General features: G+C 44.7%; 1 protein-coding gene across 2 annotated transcripts in view; it reads right to left on the reverse strand.

Moving 5' to 3' along the window:
- ttc27 (tetratricopeptide repeat domain 27) overlaps positions 1 to 18,669 on the reverse strand; it is a 172,427-nt gene that overhangs the window by 44,017 nt on the left and 109,741 nt on the right. Inside the window, exon 11 of one of the 2 annotated variants that reach the window (XM_028467679.1) lies at positions 10,722 to 10,817. The exons of the other annotated variant lie outside the window; for it this stretch is intronic. Within the exon in view, the coding sequence (XP_028323480.1) occupies positions 10,722 to 10,817 (96 nt within the window). The remainder of the gene's footprint in view (positions 1 to 10,721; positions 10,818 to 18,669) is intronic. 2 annotated transcript variants of the gene reach the window in all.

Raw genomic sequence — 18,669 nt, forward strand, 5'->3', positions numbered from 1 at the left:
GAACCATCTACCAACCACGGTTCGGGGGGCAGACACCCTCTCTACCTTTAAGGTTAGGCTCAAAACATTCCTCTTTGGTAAAGCTTTTAGTTAGGAACCAGCTCATAGCTCATAGTTAAGATGCAATAGGCATAGACTGCCGGGGGGGTCTGGCATGCTCGGTTGGAGAGAGGTTGGGGAGGGCGTTAAGAGAGGTCATTTAGGTTAGAGAGGGACCGGAGAGGGTCCCATTCCTCTCTCGAACACTCCCTCTATGTCTGCTTCTTCCCTTGTGTGTTTGCTCCTGTACTCCTTCTGGCTTTTGTCTTGCAGGTCCGTGGGATCCTTAGTGTGGAGTTACAGAGTCTCAGCGGCTCTGTCTCCACCCTTTCCTCTGCACACACCCAACACAGCATAACGTGGATGGCTGTTCATCATAGGAATGGGATCCACACAAGGTTCCTGCTGCTTAACAGAAGGTTTTCCTTGCCGCCATGATGAATTCATGTTGGGTGTGGGATACATATGTATGTGTATATACGTATATATGCATATGTGTGTATCCATAAAATGAAGAGTCCGTCCTTAAGACTGCTCTACTGTAAAGTGTCTTGAGATACCATTGGTTATGATTTGGCGCTATACAAATAAAAGATTGATTGATTGATTGATTGGGCGGTGGTGGTCTAGTGGTTAAGGAAGAGGGCTTGTAATCAGAAGCTTACTGGTTCGAATTCCACTGTGGGATGTTGAGCATGTCCCTTAACCCTAACTGACACAGCCGGCCTGGCCGAGATGGGCTGGTTGAAAGGGGTGGACCTGGTCATGACCCAACATGGCTGCGTTGGCTGTATATGTCAGCAGGCCTGATGGTAGTGTGAGTGCAGCAGAGAAAAAAAGAGATGATTACCCTTAATCGCATTGATATTAGGGTTTTCACTATTACGATAATGTAACTTCAGATGCTGGAGGTTTTTTCTTCCGTCTCCATCATTTGAGTGATATATATGTTCACCAATCAGAATTGCCAAAACCGCTTTTTAAGGGCATACGACGAGCCTTGCGCTCCGGTAACTCGTCCACGATGCTCTGTTTGTCCATTTTTCTTGCTCTCTCATTCTCTATGGACAACATGGCAAGTCCACTCAGTCACTCCTGTCCCACTGTGCTCCTCAACTGGTTTTTAATTAGTTTAACTTGGAGAATGAGCAGGGCAACCTATAAACTTATTTCAATGTGGACAAACATGAGACACGTGACTGACTTGAGCACGCATACTCAAACCATGTTGTTTACATATTTGCTTGAAAAATGGCAACGAATGAACCGCTGTTCAGGCTTGTAAATAGTTTGTAGTATGTAGAAAGCTTGTCACCTAAGGACGTGGCCGCTTATTAAGGGAAACTCACTTTAAGCACAGGTGAAGCAGGACCCATGCAGCATCCCCAAAAACGAGTGGTCATCCGATGTACGCTCCTGTTCAATGACCAGACATTTATACATATCTGATAGAAAAACCGTATTGTGTTATGAACAGGTAGGTAGGCGGGCTGCTGTACTCCTGTTATCGAAGGTTTACGTGTATTTCTGCGTATTCTGATCAGTTTCAATGGATGAGTTTCGATCTCTACATTAAGTCTCTTACTGACTGTCCCACGTCTGCATATCAGTCCTTTTACAGCTTTTAATGGTCACTTTCTACTGGATCCAGACTGAGCTAGCACTACATCCAATCCCTCGCACCATCGCCTCAGCAGCAATTACGTTGAACAGATCGCTTCTGAACAAACAAACGTGGTTATTTGGCAACTTTATGCTGTTTATTTCATATATCATAAACCATCTGATTTTGACTTTATCCGGAAAGTGTCAGTGCTCTCTCTCTTCGTGTGTGTGTGTGTGTGTGTGTGTGTGTGTGTGTGTGTGTGTGTGTGTGTGTGTGTGTGAGATACATCAGCTGTCAGCCTCTGTTTGATAGCTCGCAACCATAAATCTCGTCTAAACTTCTGAAAAGGGTGTCCACCAGCCGGTATGTTGTAAAATTTAAGTCCTGGATTTATGGTACTCCTATTTGTGCAATCAACAACGCAACACGATGGCATTGTGTTGTTTTAATACAAAAAACAAAAGTGTTTCAATCACGTGCCGATTCTAGTAAAATGCAGTTCTCCAGTTGTTTTGAACCAAGCGCATGCACCTAATTTAGTATGCACACGTCACACAAAATGGGTCTATATAACCCCTGTATAAATCTGCATGACGGATAATGTTAAACACAAGTCATGAGGGCCCACCTTCTCCAGCTTCCTGAGCCGTGGTAAAGACCAGCTCCCTGAGTCCTACCTCATGTCCGGGGGCGTGCTGCCCTCCCAGCCCCCCCTGTAGCTCCGCCCCTGGTTCAAAGCGTTTAAACAACTCATCAGAGCTACAGAAGATCTGTGGATAAAGTTGTTTTATTGTTATGGACTAGACCACCGATACCAGGGATTGAAGAGTCTTAAACATTGTAGATTAATGACTAAACTTCTGATATTCTAGCCCCTAGTGGTGGAAAAAACACTTCTTACACGTGATGTGTCTTGCACATATATTTTTATTTTTTTTAATTTATTTTATTTTTTTTTCTACCTTGTCTGCACATGCTGTCGAAGGTTAACACTACAAGAAGTGCAATCTTTTAACAGCAATGTATATTTTATTATTGCAATGAAATAAATTTATTTATTTCATTGCATAATTGTGACCATCACCAGCCCTCCCTAGGGAAGGGTAAGAAATACTTTATTAAAGGGAGGATGTAAAAGAGAGAGGGCAGTGTTACACCAAGGTGAGGGGTTGGAGGAGGGTGGGGAAGTTAACAGGGAAGAGGGATACAAGATAGGATATAGAATGGGTGGGGAATAGTTGTTAGGTTTTAAGTGATGCGATGTGAAATTGTGGTTGTGTATATTGTGCTTATTGTTGTGTTGTCAAGCCAGTTTGGTGACCAGTGTGCGGTTTAGGAATAATGGTGGTGGCTGTGAACAGAGGAAGAGGTGAGTGGAAATTCCATAAAACAGGTATTTGGGAACAACGTGTCTAAGGTTGAGCCCAGTATGAGTGTTATCCCACAGCCCAAGGCCAGTGCATCCATGACAAATGTATTTCCAAGAACCGCCACTGCAAAACCCAAGAGCCGCCCCCGGGCCCGAAGAAGCAGTCAGGCCAGCAGCAAGAGCAGGCAGCCTAAGGGCCCCCGGCGACCACCCCACGGCCAAGCAGCCCCCCGAACGCCCCCAAGATCCCAAGCCGAGAGGCAGCCATCGCCCCCCCCATACACACCCGAGAAAGCCCCAAGGAGCCAAGGACCCAGCGCACCACGCCACCGATCCCACCCCCAACCCCCAGACCCCCCACCCCATCGGCCCCCCCACCCCCGCGCCCAACCCCCCGAGGGGAGGGCCCAGAGAACTCCCTGCCCGAGGCCCCAGCGGAGGAGCCGAAGCCCACGCCCAGCAGACGACCAGAGCCGCGCCGAACAGGCAGCCAGCGGGCACCCGCCGGCGAGCCCAGAGCCAGCAGGGGCCCGACCCCAGGCCTGAAGGACCCGGAACGGATGCAGCACCAGGAGCAGCCCGCCCAGGGAGGACGACCACACCCCAAGCCGCATAAGGCACCAGGGGCACCCCAACCTAGCCCCCCATGGCGCCCCAGATCACCCTTCGCTGATGCCGCCCGCGCCACGAGCTTCAGTTTTTTTTTTTTTTTAAAGCCAGGGCCCCCCCCAAGGGCCAAGCCAGACCGCCCCGCCGGGATGTGGCCCCCTATTCCGGCCCCCGACACCCTACCTCACGGGGCACTGCCCAAGCAGGGGCCGTACCAGTAGGTACGCAAGGGCGAGGCACGCGCCACCCGCCCCGAAAGACCCCCGCCAGGACCGGCCCGGCCAGCAGGCGAAGCACCCCGGGCCCCAGGAGCACCCCCCGGGACCAGGACCCCCCAAGGGCAAGCCCCCGGGCCAAGCCTCCCGGGACGCACCCCCCCACCCCCGCCCAGGACCCAGCCACGGCCAAGCAGGACCGCACAGCCCCGGACAGCCCAAGGCCAGCAGCCCAGGGCCCGCCGCCCCCCGGACAGCTCCAGCCACGGAACAGCGCCCCCCACCGGCCCGTGAGCAACCGGCGACCCCCACCGCGGGGGTCGCCGGTTGCCCCAATGGCACACATCAAGTGCGGGACAGCAGCCCCCAGCCAAAGATGCCCCGGACCCACCCACCAGTCCGCAAACGGCAGGACAGACCCACCAGGCGGCCGACAGCAACCTCCACCACCGGAACAGCTAGCGCCGCCCCCCAGTAAACAGCATCACTCCGAGGCGCCAAGCAACCCCGCCCCAACCCCGGCGAGGACACCAGCACACCCCCAGCACACCCACCCCCCAAACCGGCGAGGCAGGCCGCCCCGGGACCGCACACCGCGGGGCCTGCCCCCAAGGCCACCAGGAGACGAAACAAGCACCCAGCCACACCCAAGGGGAGGAAGCACCCCCGCGCCCCACCAGGCCGACACCGCCCGGAAAGACCCCGCAAGGAGAGACCCCAGCAAAGCCCCCCCGAGACCCACTGCCACGCCCGACCGCACCATCCTGATGTATTTTTACTCTAAGCAGTGGCCCGGCCACCAACAGAGGAGCCAGGCCCCCACCGGAGAGGCCCAAATATGTGAACCAACCCACCACCCTGTTATGGTGCCTCTCCATTCCCCAATGGAGAGGCACTTCCCTATCCCCTGTGTGAATGTGTGTGTTTAGTGAATGTATGGGGTGTAATTAAAAGAAGGGAGAAGGAGGGGAGCGGTGCTCCCCATCCTGCCTCTGTGGATATATGTGTATGTGGTGTAATAGGCCGGAGGGTGTAGGTGAGTACACCCTCCGGGGGGTGGCATGTTGAGGTGCGATTAAAATTGGAGGGATTAGTATGGTAACTAGAGGTGGGAGTGCCGCCCCCACGCCACTACATAGTGACACAGGTGGCGGCCCCCTCCACCCCCAGTCCCACCATCCAGCCCCCCAAGGGTTGGGTATGGCTGTGTGGTGCATTCTGTGAATGAGCCAGACCAGCTGGGAGTGAGGTGAAGTGTACATGTAGGAGGCCTGTCTGGTGTGAGCCGGGCCCGTCCGCATGGCGGGCCACGCGAGAGGGTAGATGGTGCAGACGGGCAAGCGGCACTGCGGGCCCCGGAGCAGCAAGGCCGGAGACCCCCCCCACGGCACCCCCCCAGACCGCGACGGCCCCGCGGAGCACGGCGGCACCCCCCACCCCCGGGCGCAGCCAGGCACCAACCCCATCCCCCGGTGCTCCAGGGGGCGACCCCTGCCGCACGCCGGCCCAGAGCGACGCCCCCCCGCCGCCAAGGAGGGCGGCCGAGCAGGGGGGAGGCCCGTGCCCGCACCAGGGCCAGCACAGGCCCACCCGGCGCCACGATATAACACTCTCCACCGGGAGGCGGCCCCGGCCCCCCCGACGAAAGAGGACACCATCTACCGCCAAGCAGGGCCACCCCGCCAGCCACGGACCGGCAAGCCCGAGTACCGAAGCACCCCCAGCGCGGTACCGCCATCCCACACCAACGGCGCCAGTAGAGCCCCCCCGGAGGCGATCCCCGACGACCCACGCACCGGCGCGAGACACCCCCCCGACGCCAGCACACCCCGGACGACAGCGGGCCCCAGGCCACCAGCCCCGCCCCGCCCAAGGCTGCGCAGCGCCAACACGCGCCGCGGCCGGTCCCCGGGCAGATGACAGGAGAGCACGCCCCCGGACACCCAGACCACGGATCCACCCCCGTGACGCCCCCGCCCCGGTGCACCCAGCCAGCACATATATTTTTATTTAATCATTACGGTCTGGAATGATGTCAGGCTCATTTAAATTAGATTAATTCAAATTAAGTTGATCAAAACTTAATCATTAAACCTGATCAGATTCAGTAAACCATTGATCCCTGAGGGGGAACTTAGTGACAATGCTGCTCTCTTACATCTTTTTATGACAAGAATAATTAAAAAGGAGCAGTCAGAATAATCTATGTCAGTACAACTTATATCTACCTTTTAATTGTATCTTACTCATTATTTTAAATTACATTTTTATTTTTGACATACACTTTTGTTTAAATAAAGTTTTCTTTTTTATTAGTATTTATTTTGTTTCCTCAGTACAACTTGTGTCTTCCTTTTAATTGTATTTTACTTTATTTTTTACAAACATTTTTGTTTAATTATGGGTTTTTTTTTTTCTTTCAATTATTAGTATTTTGTTTCCTTTCTGTTAAAAACTAATATTTTTTGAAAAAATTGATTAATATTTCTTAAAAACGGAATTAAAAAATAAAAGATGTGGAAAACAGAATTTGGAAAAAAATAAATAAAATGCTTATGCATTTAAATGTATGAAATATTTTTAAAAATTGTAAATCGAATCAAAATCGCAAAACCGTGCAGCTCTAGTGGGGTGTTTCCCCTTGGGAGGACCATTGTAACAAAAAGGCTAATAGTGTAGTGACACCTTTGCTTCAACCCATTTCCAGGCCCCCAGGGATCAATAGAAGCTCCTCAGTAAAGAAACGTAAAGCGGTCCGTTCCTCCTGAGTATGTTTGTGCTTTTAAACTGTTGCATCTCCACATCGGTCTGCCTTTTCATTTGCCATGTAACTGCTGTTCCTAACACTGTGATGGGGACTTCTGCTGGAATGTCTGCCATTGCACCTTTACTACAAAGGGTACGTGAATGAGCCTGACTTAAGTCGAGCAGCCAATAGTAACGATCAAAAGAGCTCATGGAGCACACGTGTTTGTAGAAAGATCTCTGATTGGCTGACATCCAACATCACGCTCCTGGAGTTATAAATGTTATTTACAGGGCAAGGAAAAGAAGAAAAGATTCACTGTCGACTCAGAACACTTTGTTTTACAATATGCTCAAAAATGCTGATGGATTTTTGACCAAATGATGCAAAAAAAAAAAAATGATGCAAAAAAAAAAAAAACACATATTGCAGCTTTAAATCTCTTGAACGATTCCCAATGTTTCCACAGTTAAGGTTTTCTCTACTTTGTACTCATTTCTAAAGTGTGCCAATGTAAAATGAATGCCTGTAATATATTAAAAATAGCATCAGCTGAATTGAGTTGAACCTATATACACTAATCTTGTGGGAACCTATTCTCCAGTTTGCATTTTTTGGGCTGTCTTGAAATCATCAAACAGTTTTCCTAACACTCCGGCTTTCTTCTCTCTTTTCTTAGTTGTTATTCTTACCATTTTCACTTACATTCACATCTCATTTTGTATTTTTTTTACCTTGTCTGCACATGCTGTTGAAGGTCAACACTCAGCTCAGACAGTGATAATTCTAACAATATGAATATATCAATATGAACATGTGCTTCCATGGCGCAGGTTTGATTCATTTTCAATGTAACGATAAATTGTGATGAGTTAGCTTATTAGAATGGAAAGTCCTGTTTATTGTTTTTTTTCCCACATTGTCTACACGTGCTGTTGGAGGTCAACACTATGTAGTGCACTTTTTTCGCGACAGCAATGTATGTTTTATTATTGCAATTAAATAAATGAATTTATTGTATTGCATAATTGTGACCATCATCAGCTCTCCCTAAGGAAGGGTAAGAAACACTTTATTAAAGGGAAAATATAAAAAGCGAGGGCAGTCTTACACCTATGTGGGGGAGAAGGGGACAGGGAAGAGGGAGTCAGGGTAGGACAATGGAAGTGGTGGGGAAGAGTAGACAGTTTTAAGGTGAGTATAATGTGATGTTACAGTTGTGCTGTAACATCACATTGCCAGTCTGATGACAAGTGTGCTGGCAGAGCCCCACAGAGCGTGCCGGATAATTCTCCATCTACGTCCCCACGACGATGAGCCTTAGCTTTTGTCAAAGTCTGGCCCCTCAAAGGGCCCCAACCAGCCCATCATACCGGTATGCGATGGTATACCAACCCTCGTGGATATATGTGTATGTGGTGCATTAGCTCCAGAGGGTAGAGGGCAGTCGTCGTCCCCTCTGGGGGGTAGTGTTGAGGTGTGTTTAAAATTACATTCAAGTCTCATTTCCCCCGTCTAGATAAAATAAGACGCAATGCCATTATATACAATGAATAAATAAATAAGTGATCGGGGATTATCTCATGAGGACAAATTAGTGTCCCGGCATAAGGCCACTTTTTTGTGTGACTGCAGAGATTTGTTTCTTTACTGGTAGTCAAAAAATAATAATTTAGTTTACTTGCACTAAGTACCAATAAAGAGAAACCTTTACAATGAACAATTAAAAGGAAGATCTTTTGTGTTGTCAGTTAGTTCTTTTATCATAATGACTTAAATGTTTCTTTTATCTTTTTCTCAAAAGGTCTGGCCGAGATCATCAGCCCACGCTTTGAAAAACAGAATGCCATTGGAAGAACTCACAATTACTGGCCTAGGTACTTAAAAGGATCCTCCACTGTTTTTACAAATGTGGCCTAAAACCTTTGAAATGTCCTTATTTGAAAATCTATGCCTAACAAAACGCATTATTTTGCACCATATTTGTTTTATTAACTTTTTAAAATGGGACTACTTGAACATTTTTGTGTCTGTGCGCCGCCATGTTGAAATGATGTTATTGATGATGCAAATTGCCTTTTTCAGTCCATTGAGTTGTATAGGAGGTGAAGCATTCAGGATCATTTAGCAGCTTTTTCAGTCAAAATGACAACTTGTGCTGCTTTGGGTTGCTCTAAAAACCAGTAAAAGTTAAAAAAGTCGATGTAAACCTCTTGTTTACCGAAATTTGATAAACAAAATCCGTGACTCGAAGACATCTGTGACCGCAGGGGGTGAAAGTTCCAACTCTGCTGTTTTGTAGATGCCATAAAGAAGAGAAGAGCAGTTCCGGTTGCATGTAAATACAGCAGCGGTGGATCCTGGTTGTCTGTATTTACATGCAACCGGAGCTCTCTTTCGCACCCTGCAATTAGCTGCCAAATTAACCTATTTCCAGTACAAAAACAGTAATATACAGACAGAAGTGAGGTTTCGCAAAGGCAGATCCACTATCTACAATTACAAGCAGCTTTTTCATGGAGGACTTAGAAACAAAAGCAATTCAGACCGCACCACCGCAATACAAACCTACAATCTGGAAGCAATACGTGGAAGACATACTGGAAATAACAAAAACTAGAAACACATAAGAGCTCACCGATCACCTGATTAAAATAGACAGAACCAGCAACATACAGTTCACACATTAGGAGGAAACAAACAGGACCATATCTTTTGGACATGAACATACGCCATAAAGAAAGCGGCAGTATCAAAAGTCTATAGAAAGACCACACACCAGTTCCTCCTTTGGACAATCAGAACACCCCACAGCTCACAAACTTTCTGTAGTAAAAACACTTGGACACCAGGATACAAAAACAGACAGCAGAACTAGAAAACTAAGGGTGTACTCATACTGCCAGCTCGGGCCGTTCCAAGCTCACAGCAGGAATCCCCCCCTACCTGTCCCTCCTCTGGCATGGTAGAACGGACGTGGTCACCAGCTCAACTCGGTTCCCACAGACAAACTCGTCATTATGTTAATTTATGACACATGTATGGCATTACGTCACCATTAAGCAACTCTGGGTTTGTTGTTGACGTTACATGCAGTTAATTTCACATCTTCTGTTGCGTAGGGTAACTATACTTCAAGATTTACTCAGACACGTGCTCTTTTCACGGCTGGATTATACAAACAGACATGGTTTCCTGTGATGCCGTTCATGTGTGTGTATATATATATATATATATAATTACGGAATGCAGATGTTTATGTGCCATAAAGTGTCGCGCAGTAACAACGTCATCACATTTTGCGCGCGGGTAGAGTCAAGTTGTGTGTGTCCATGCACGGCCCACCATGCCAGTCTGGCACGCTGTATGGTTTCACACATGCACAGAGCTGATTAGGAACGGCCCTGGTTGCTAGTGTGAGTACACCAAAAAACTCAGCCATAACAGACAAATGCAGAATAAATAAACATGTCATGAACTGAGGAAAGAAGAAAGTTCTTTCATCTGAGAGCCATAATTCAAAAAGTGGATTCAGGCGGCCATGTCATGCTATTTTTCACCCATCTCTATTTGTTCTAAGAACCCCAAAAACATAGTATTTGAGGTTTGTTTTCCCAAACTCACCTGTTTTCCAGAGTTTTAGCCTCTGAAAATGCACTTTCTGAGCAACTCTACACAAACAGGCTGATTTGCGGCCTACTTATGCATATTCATGGGGGGACGTGTATATAGACGGGACACTGACTTCCTCCTCCCCGCACGGTGACAAAAGATTGAGGGAATCTTTGGGCATGTGTATGAATCCCAATAGCACCTTTATGATGTTTAAAGCATAGAAAAGTTGATTTAGCTTAACATGGGCCCTTTAAGGGACGAGGGAGCATACATGCTCCCACACACCTGGGACACCATTCTTCTCTCGCGGCGCGAGGATGGATAACTGACACGGGCGGGTCGGGGACTTTTATTTTGAAAGTCTCCCGGCCCGTTGCGCTGTTATCAATGTGTCACAAGAGGAGCAAGTGACAGTGTGAAAAACTGTTATCAAAAACGAGGTAAGTCAACCCTACCGAACTATTAAAAGGTAATAATAAAAAAATGATAATAATAAAGTTTGTGAAAAGTAATGATTGATACCTGAAGCTCCCACCTGGGTGGAGCAGGAGTGCAGTAGAAGACTTTGAGTCGTTCAGTGACTGGACAAATCTTTTCTTCAAAGTGGTCAACTATTGCCTGGAACAAAAGAACAATATGGTGCAGTTTAGTTAGCAAATCTAAATTATAAGATAGCAAATTGTAAAGCCTACAGCTCAACAGCTTTGGGAAACAGAGCTAGTCGCAATGTTGGGGTAGTTACTCAAAAAAAGTAATTCATTACTTGTTACTTCTGTAAAGTGAAGAGTAACTTCACTACTTATAACTTTTCCATTTCTTAATTTACCGTTTAGGTATATAGACAAACACCACCCGGAATGTGCATAGTGTTTATGGATTGATATCTGGTGAAATTCTGTTAGTAAAAATCACTCTATTCTCTAATGTCAATGTCAATCAAACAACACAGTTAAAGAGAATGTGAAGGTAGGCGGGCTTGATACTCTGTTTCCAATTCAGGTAAATTCAACTGATGAGTTTGATGAGTTTCCACGTCCTCACTGCCCCATGTCTGTATTTCAGTCCATCTAAGTTTATATTTTTTTTATGGTCTGTTTTTACTGTAACAAATAAGGCTGCAGCTGCTTCTGTGCTCCTTACAGAAGCACATCTGTTACCGTCCCATATTTGTAAACCTGTGTGTGCCTCAGTGCATCCACTCTGCCAACTACTTCTGAAGCTCAATTTTAAACATTCCGTTAATGCTGATGTCCATTGGCTGAGTCAGTTAAGTTATTCTAAAAGGGATAACCACTCTGCCATGAGAACAGACAATACGCGGGAAAATAGGGGTGAAGCCGAAAAGCACGTTCCAACAGATTAGGAAAGTAGTTTTGTACCAATATTTTAAGCGTAGTAAGTTACTTTACTTTGTCACCCAAAAAAGTTATATTATTACTGTAACACATTACCCCCAACACTGGCTAGTTGATACTGGCATTACAATATTAATGTCAGCTGAAAATTTAATTAATGCAGAAGCTGTACCAATCCAGTGTCTACCCAACTGACACTATCTGAGTCTCTATGTCTAAGTGGGGAAATTGTACAGACAGGGTTAAAGGGGTCATTAGGCACTAAATAGAGAGTGAGATAAGTGAGCAGATGAAACCATTACTGATAGGTATTGTCACGGAGTGATCCGTGACACTCACACTATAGGGAGTGAGCACAGTTCAGCTATTGCCGACAGCTTAACATCTATGTTGACTTGTGAGTGGAGCAGTCCCATCATTCTGGTCCAGAAGAAGGATGGGGGCCTGCGCTTCAGCCTGGACTTCAGGAAGGTCAACACCCAGGCAAAGTTTGACCCCTACCCTACAAAAAAATGTGAAAAATATGGAACTTATGGCCATCAGCCCGACAGCAGAGCAAAATGGACTAAGCCCTTTTCCAATTAACTCATTCAGTGCCAGCTATTTTCAGAAGTTCCACCCACCTCAGTGCCAGCCCTTTTAGAGCATTTTGACTAATTTTAAAGACCCACAGAATAGTTTGTACAATAACAATCTGAAATCTGATCCTGAAAGATTAATGTTTATTTTCATCAAATAAAGAAAATTTGTTTGTAGCTTGTTTACTTCTTCCGTAATCAGCATTTGATTTACACAAATCGCAAAAAGAAATCAGCCTTTTTCCTTTGGCTTGGAAGAAATTTTTTTTTTTGCTTTATTGAAAACTATAACATCTGAACATTGGTTTCGTTCTTTAAAAAAAAAAAAACAGACAAGGTTTTAGATGGCAAAAAAATTAGTATTTGCTATTTGGCTCACAGTTTAATGTTTTGCTTACTGTATTTTGTATCAGCTCTCCCCTCGTCAATCATACAGACGTAACTTCCTCAACCTCCCAACACGCAGAGATGACCCGTTTAGCCCAGTTAGTTGATGGTTTTATCTCACGATCGCAGGACTCAGGTCCACACATGTTCTGTGTTAGTATGTGGTGCTGTGAGCTGCTTGATACTTCACAATATTACTTCATAGCGCCATAATCTTACTCATTCCTACTTCTCCCTCCTTAGCTAATGGTAGCATCGGTGGCTAATCTCACATCTAAAGGTGCACTGCTGCCACCTTCAGGGCACCAGTTGGTCAGTTGCCATTGACGAGTTTTCTTGTCAATGGCACTGAGCATTCGGAATTGAAATGACAAATTATCTTGTAAATGACACTGAGTGAGTTAAAGTAAGTAGAGAGTATTTGAAATATCTGGAAATATGGACTACTCCTAATTATAAAAATAATTTCAAAACTAATTTTCTTCTTCTGCTAGTGTTTATTAAAAAGTCTTTGAGGGGAGGAACGCCTTAGGAGGTACAATTAAAACAGTTAGGATGATTGGCCTTTTCAACAAATCATTATTTCTCTTTATAGAGCAACCAATATCTTCATTCAGTTAGAACAAGAAAAATCCAAGAAATAAGTATTTCTGCAACATCACCATCAGAATATTGCAGTTGGACCATTTGTCACGTGAATCTGCCTCCTTGCATGCTTTACTGTGTTCTCAACTCCCACCAGTGACGTGGCGTCAGGGTAGGCAAGGTAGGCAGTGCCTACCCAAGGGTGAATTGACATTCAGATTATTTAATTATAATTTTTTTTTTTTTAATTATAAATTATTTATTTTTCCATTTCCAATAGCCTCCAGTACCTATAAGTTTGAAAGTGTCCGCATTTTGTGCGTTTCATAGCCCAAATTACTAAACAGCGCTGTTTCCTGGAACAGCTGCAGTCTTTTTTTTTTTTCGCTCCACTGTAAGGCAGAGGGAGGCCACGCCCCCTCCCAAAGGCACGTTGCTCTTCTGCCTCCGTTCTCATTGCGTGAGTTTACGTGTTTCCGCATGCGCAGTCAGGTCCCCAATGTGACATCAATTTACGTGTAAAGGCAGCGTAGAGCTCTGCCTTTGCACGTAACTGCGCTATGCTAAATGCTATACGTAAGTCCACAACACATTAGTGAATAGATGACACGTGACTGCTGCTGCTACGTTCTTTAACTAGTGGGCGAGTGACAGCGCTAGAGATGATAGAGAAACTTTGTTTTGAGGAAAAAGGACAGCTTTTGAAAGATGGAGACCAACACCTGAGCTACCAGACCTTCATCAAAGGTAAGGTCAGAAAATGTTTCATACTTTTCACAGTGAATGGTACAAAACGAAGGATTGGCTTTGTGGATGCTCCTCACTGAGGCTGTTCTAAGTTGTCATTTTTTCTGTATTTCTGTGTTTCCAACACAAACAACAGATGTGCTGTCGTGTCATGAGATATATCTTGTTGGAGAGTATGGAGGCTATATTAAATAATTGTTTATGTTTCTTTAATGGTGTTTATGATGTTGATTTTGTTAGATGGCTAAACACTTGTTCATGTGGATCTTATTGGGTTTTTTCTTTCTTATTATAAATTTTATATTTTGATAAGCGCATTGAGATGACTTTGTTGGAAATTGCTTCATACAAATAAAATTGATTTGAATTGAATCAACACTTGACAGCAGAAACATATGAAATTGTCATTGGTGGTCTCGATTTGCAACGTGCCTACCCAGCCCTAGCGGTCACGGCACGTCACTGACTCCCACTGCATGAACTTTTACTTAAGTACAATGAACCTAATAATTGAACATTCTTTGACGGTTTTGGCCCCATTTCGATGGGCATTTTCAGTGAATACTCTTGCAAGTAACTATGCTAAATCAAATAACAGTAGTTCAAATCCTCACGTTAAGACAGATATTTCAGTATTTGGACCAAGAACAGTTTATTCACATTAAAAGATCTACAGGAAACAATTTTGCATAATTTGAACGATTGGGATTATTCCAATGTACGTACTTTCAGATTTTCAAATACCTGCAGCTATGAAGTTTAGTATCATTATTTTCAGCTCATTTAGAGTCCGAAAGACTCAGCCCAGCACCCAAGCATGTTGACATGCTTACATTTCTGCCTTGAAAATCTATCTATAAAAGCAAAAAAGGTCTCTGGGTGTGTATGCATGTGTGTGTAGGGAGCGAATAACTCCCTGACGTGGTGCCTGTTCGAACTGAAACTTTGTCAACGGTGTGTGTGAGAGAGAACCAAGGTAGAGAGTCACACACACGCCGATGAGGTGTGCTTCACTATCGATCACAGTCTACGTGATATGTGTGCAGGCGTGTGAGTGTATAACGGACCACCATTTAGTCCGGTTACAGTCTGTGTCGCGACACCCGTCCATAGCGTGGTAGTGACTGTGTTACACTCTGAGACAGATCTAAGTGTTTACATGTTATGTAGACGGTGCTACATAGTGAAGCGCGCCTGATGATTACTGCAGCTTCACTCACTTCAAACATCAGGCAAGTACACGTGGATGGACTGGTGCACATACATTTAGAATGGATCTACCCCCACCCCCCCGAAACACACACACACCACATGACAACAAAAATATGAAAATCAAAAAACTACATAAAAAAAAAAAACACAAAATGACTCCAGAATCACACAATGGCAACAAAAACAATAATTATACAAAAAATACACATAATGACTCCAAAAACATACATTACAGAAAAATACACCAAATGAAAAAATATATAAAAATGAGCAAAAAAAATATTTATAATGCTACAGAGTAAGGTGTGCGATCTGACGATACTAGATCATTAAAGATTACAACGTGACAACGATCTCCCAAATCACGGAGATCGTAGAACCGTCTGTAGTTCACATTTGAACCCTTGCTATCCCGTTTCTGCATCATATGTCTGTGGTCCATACACAGAACATCCAATGGTTTTTTCTCTGCCAAGTCACACCATTTGCTAGTCAGCATGTCAGAATTACAGACATTACAGATTATTAAGCGCTTGAACGCTCAAAGTAAAAAAAAAAACTGTGACTAAAATAACTTGTCAGCCTTTTTGTTTGATGTTCATTGTATTAGGAACCAGTTTTTTGAATTGCTTACATACAATTAAAAAAAAATGATAATTACCATGATCTTTTATTCCTTTTTACCATTTAGGGCGATGATTTTAAGTAGGTGATTTGGTTTGTTTCATTGGTAAATAACTTTAAAATAGTCTAAATTATTTGAATGAAAAAAAAATCGTAATAAAATCGTGATCGTGATTTCACAAAGAAAAAATCGTGATATGATATTTTTCCCATATCGCCCACCCCTACTACAGAGTATGTTGTTATTATGGCCATAATTGACAACTCTACTTAAGCTCCCACTATATGAATACATACTTCCGACGGGCACTGTACTAGTCTATCTATAAAAGCAAGGAACGTCTGTGTGCGTGTGTGTGTGTGTGTGTGGAGCAAATATCTCCCCGACGTGGTGTGAGTTTGACCTGAAACTTAGTCGACGACTTCCAAATACCCCAAGTGTGTGCATCTGTTATTTTGGAGTAATTTTGTCATTTCCAAATGTTTATTTTGATTTTATTTCACTTCTGGACGGCCCTGAAATGAAACCTATTCAACTTTTGACCGGTGTGAGAGGGCGCTAGCGCACTATTTATATCTATTTCACTGCACAGCTCACTTCCGGTGCGTGCACGAGCTCCCGTGGACTTCACTTTTGTCTTTTGAGGAAAAATACTTTTTTATTGTTCTTTATTTGGTGATGACATTCTGAAACGTTTATTTTCATGTTAGTTTGACCAAACGCTATTTAGTCCGGACGGACCTCACCCGGAAGTTGTATAACGGACCACCATTTAGTCCGGTTACATTCTGTGTCACGACACACGTCCGTAGTGTGGTAGTTCGCTCCCGTGGACTTCACTTTTCTCTTTTGAGGAAACATACTTTTTACTGTTCTTTATTTGGTGATGACATTTCGAAATGTTTATTTTCATGTCAGTTTGATCGTACGCTATTTAGACCGGACAGACCTCACCCGGAAGTTATTGACGGCAATGGCTGCTGTGCTGAAAGCTGCACATTTTTTTGCGGCGCGTGTGTGAGAACCAACGGAGGAGATTTAGAGTCCAGGTAGAGAGTCCACACACACACACACAAACACACACACACACTAGGGTGGCCATATGTCCGGCTTTAAGACGGACCGTCCGGTTTTTAAAAGGTCTGTCCATCTTCCGGCGCAGCCTTAAGCCAGACGTCCATTTGTCCTCCTTTTGACATAATCTTTTTTTTCTCCCATCTCACATGGTCTCTAATGAAAAAGTAAATGTGCCTGAACAAAAATAACTCAAACAATAAATAATAAAAAACACTACATGCAATTATGCTTCCCCTTAAGAGGCAAAACTTGATCTGTCTGGTCTGGATTTGCAAAAAATGTCAGCATATACAGCAGACAACGCCAGCGTTAACTATGAAAAACACAACAGTGTTTATCAGAAGCTAAAACTTGCTGAAAACGAGGTGCTTGCTGAAAACTGTTTAGCACACATTCTGCACAATGCCACAAGATATGCAGCTGGCAACATGGATCTGGATATTGAAAATGTTGTGTTAAAAGTGTATAGCCATTTTAGCAGCTCAGCCAGTAGAACAGCGCACGTCATCACAAGGTGGCTGTCTCTGCTGCCATCTATCGACCGAATGCTGAAGTGCTGGAAGCCCCTGACCAGCTATTTTCAGAGCCTGGGTGATGAAGAATGTCCGAAGATTATATGGAAGTGCTTTGCAGAGGACCGCACTGGTGTCCGAGATGTACCTCCTCTTCCTCAGTCACATTCTGAAGGTGTTCTCAGACTGCATTGAGGCACTTGAGGCCAAATCATTCAGCATAACTTCTGTTTTTAAAGTGATGACTGAACTTAAAGGGAAACTTGAGAGGAAGCTGAAGGACCATTTTTTTGGCTTTGCTGTAAACAGCAGACTTAAACAGCTAACTCCTGATTTGACAAACAAATGTGAGGCTGATTTTATTCAGTTCTATGAAAGAGCAAATAAATATGTGAGTGAAAGGTATGACTTCTCTGAGAACAGCTTTCACAGCAAAATGTCAAAGCTCAGCCTTACAACTGCTGTGTCTTTTGAAGAGTACAGTGATGCAGTTCAGGCCTGCAAACTGAAAAACATTGATGTGGATGGACTCTATGAGGAATACTGCATGGTGGAAGCTGTTCTCAGCTCCCAGAAATGGAAGGTTGCCACAGTGAGGAGCGGTATCTGAAGCTGTTTTCCAAAGCAGATGTCCCACTGGTGAACCTGAGGAAAGTCAGCGCCAACATCTTCTCCATTCCATGCAGCAATGCACATACAGAACGTGTCTTTTCAATGATGACCACAGCATGGAGAAATGAGAGAAATCGTCTCGATGTGGAAAGTGTCAAGGCAGAACTGCAAATTTGTGTCAACTTCACGTTGGAGTGCACAGACATGTACAGAAAATTTCTCTCAAACAAAAAACTCTTGGAAGCAGCCAGGAAAGGCCAGAAATATAAAAAGTAGACCATCACATCTTTGGTGAGTACAACAAAGTTATACTATGTGATTATTTTGATATTATTTTTTATCCGAGCTTTGTTGAGTTTTGAAAAGTGTCCTTTTTGGTGTTATGGAAATGGCCACCCTAACACGCACGCACACACACACAGGCTTCACTATCGATCACCGTCTACGTGACATGCGTGCAGGTATGGGAGTGTTGAGTGAATAACGGACCACCATTTAGTCCGGTTACAGTCTGTGTCACGACACCCGTCCATTGGGTGGTCGTGAGTGTAGTGTTACGAGTCAGATCTAAGTGTTTACATGTTGCTGCATAGTGAAGGTCACCTGATGATTACTGCAGCTTCTCTCACGTCACACCTGCCACTACACCTAACTACTGAAAATGAATACGTTTAGTAAAGGTTAGGCAGGTACACGTGGATGGACTGGTGCGCATGAATTTAGAATGGATTCCCTCCTTCCACCCCCAAACACACACCAAACAACAAAAATATGAAAATG

Source organism: Gouania willdenowi, chromosome 15, assembly GCF_900634775.1.
Source record: "Gouania willdenowi chromosome 15, fGouWil2.1, whole genome shotgun sequence".
NCBI classification, from domain to species: domain Eukaryota; kingdom Metazoa; phylum Chordata; class Actinopteri; order Blenniiformes; family Gobiesocidae; genus Gouania; species Gouania willdenowi.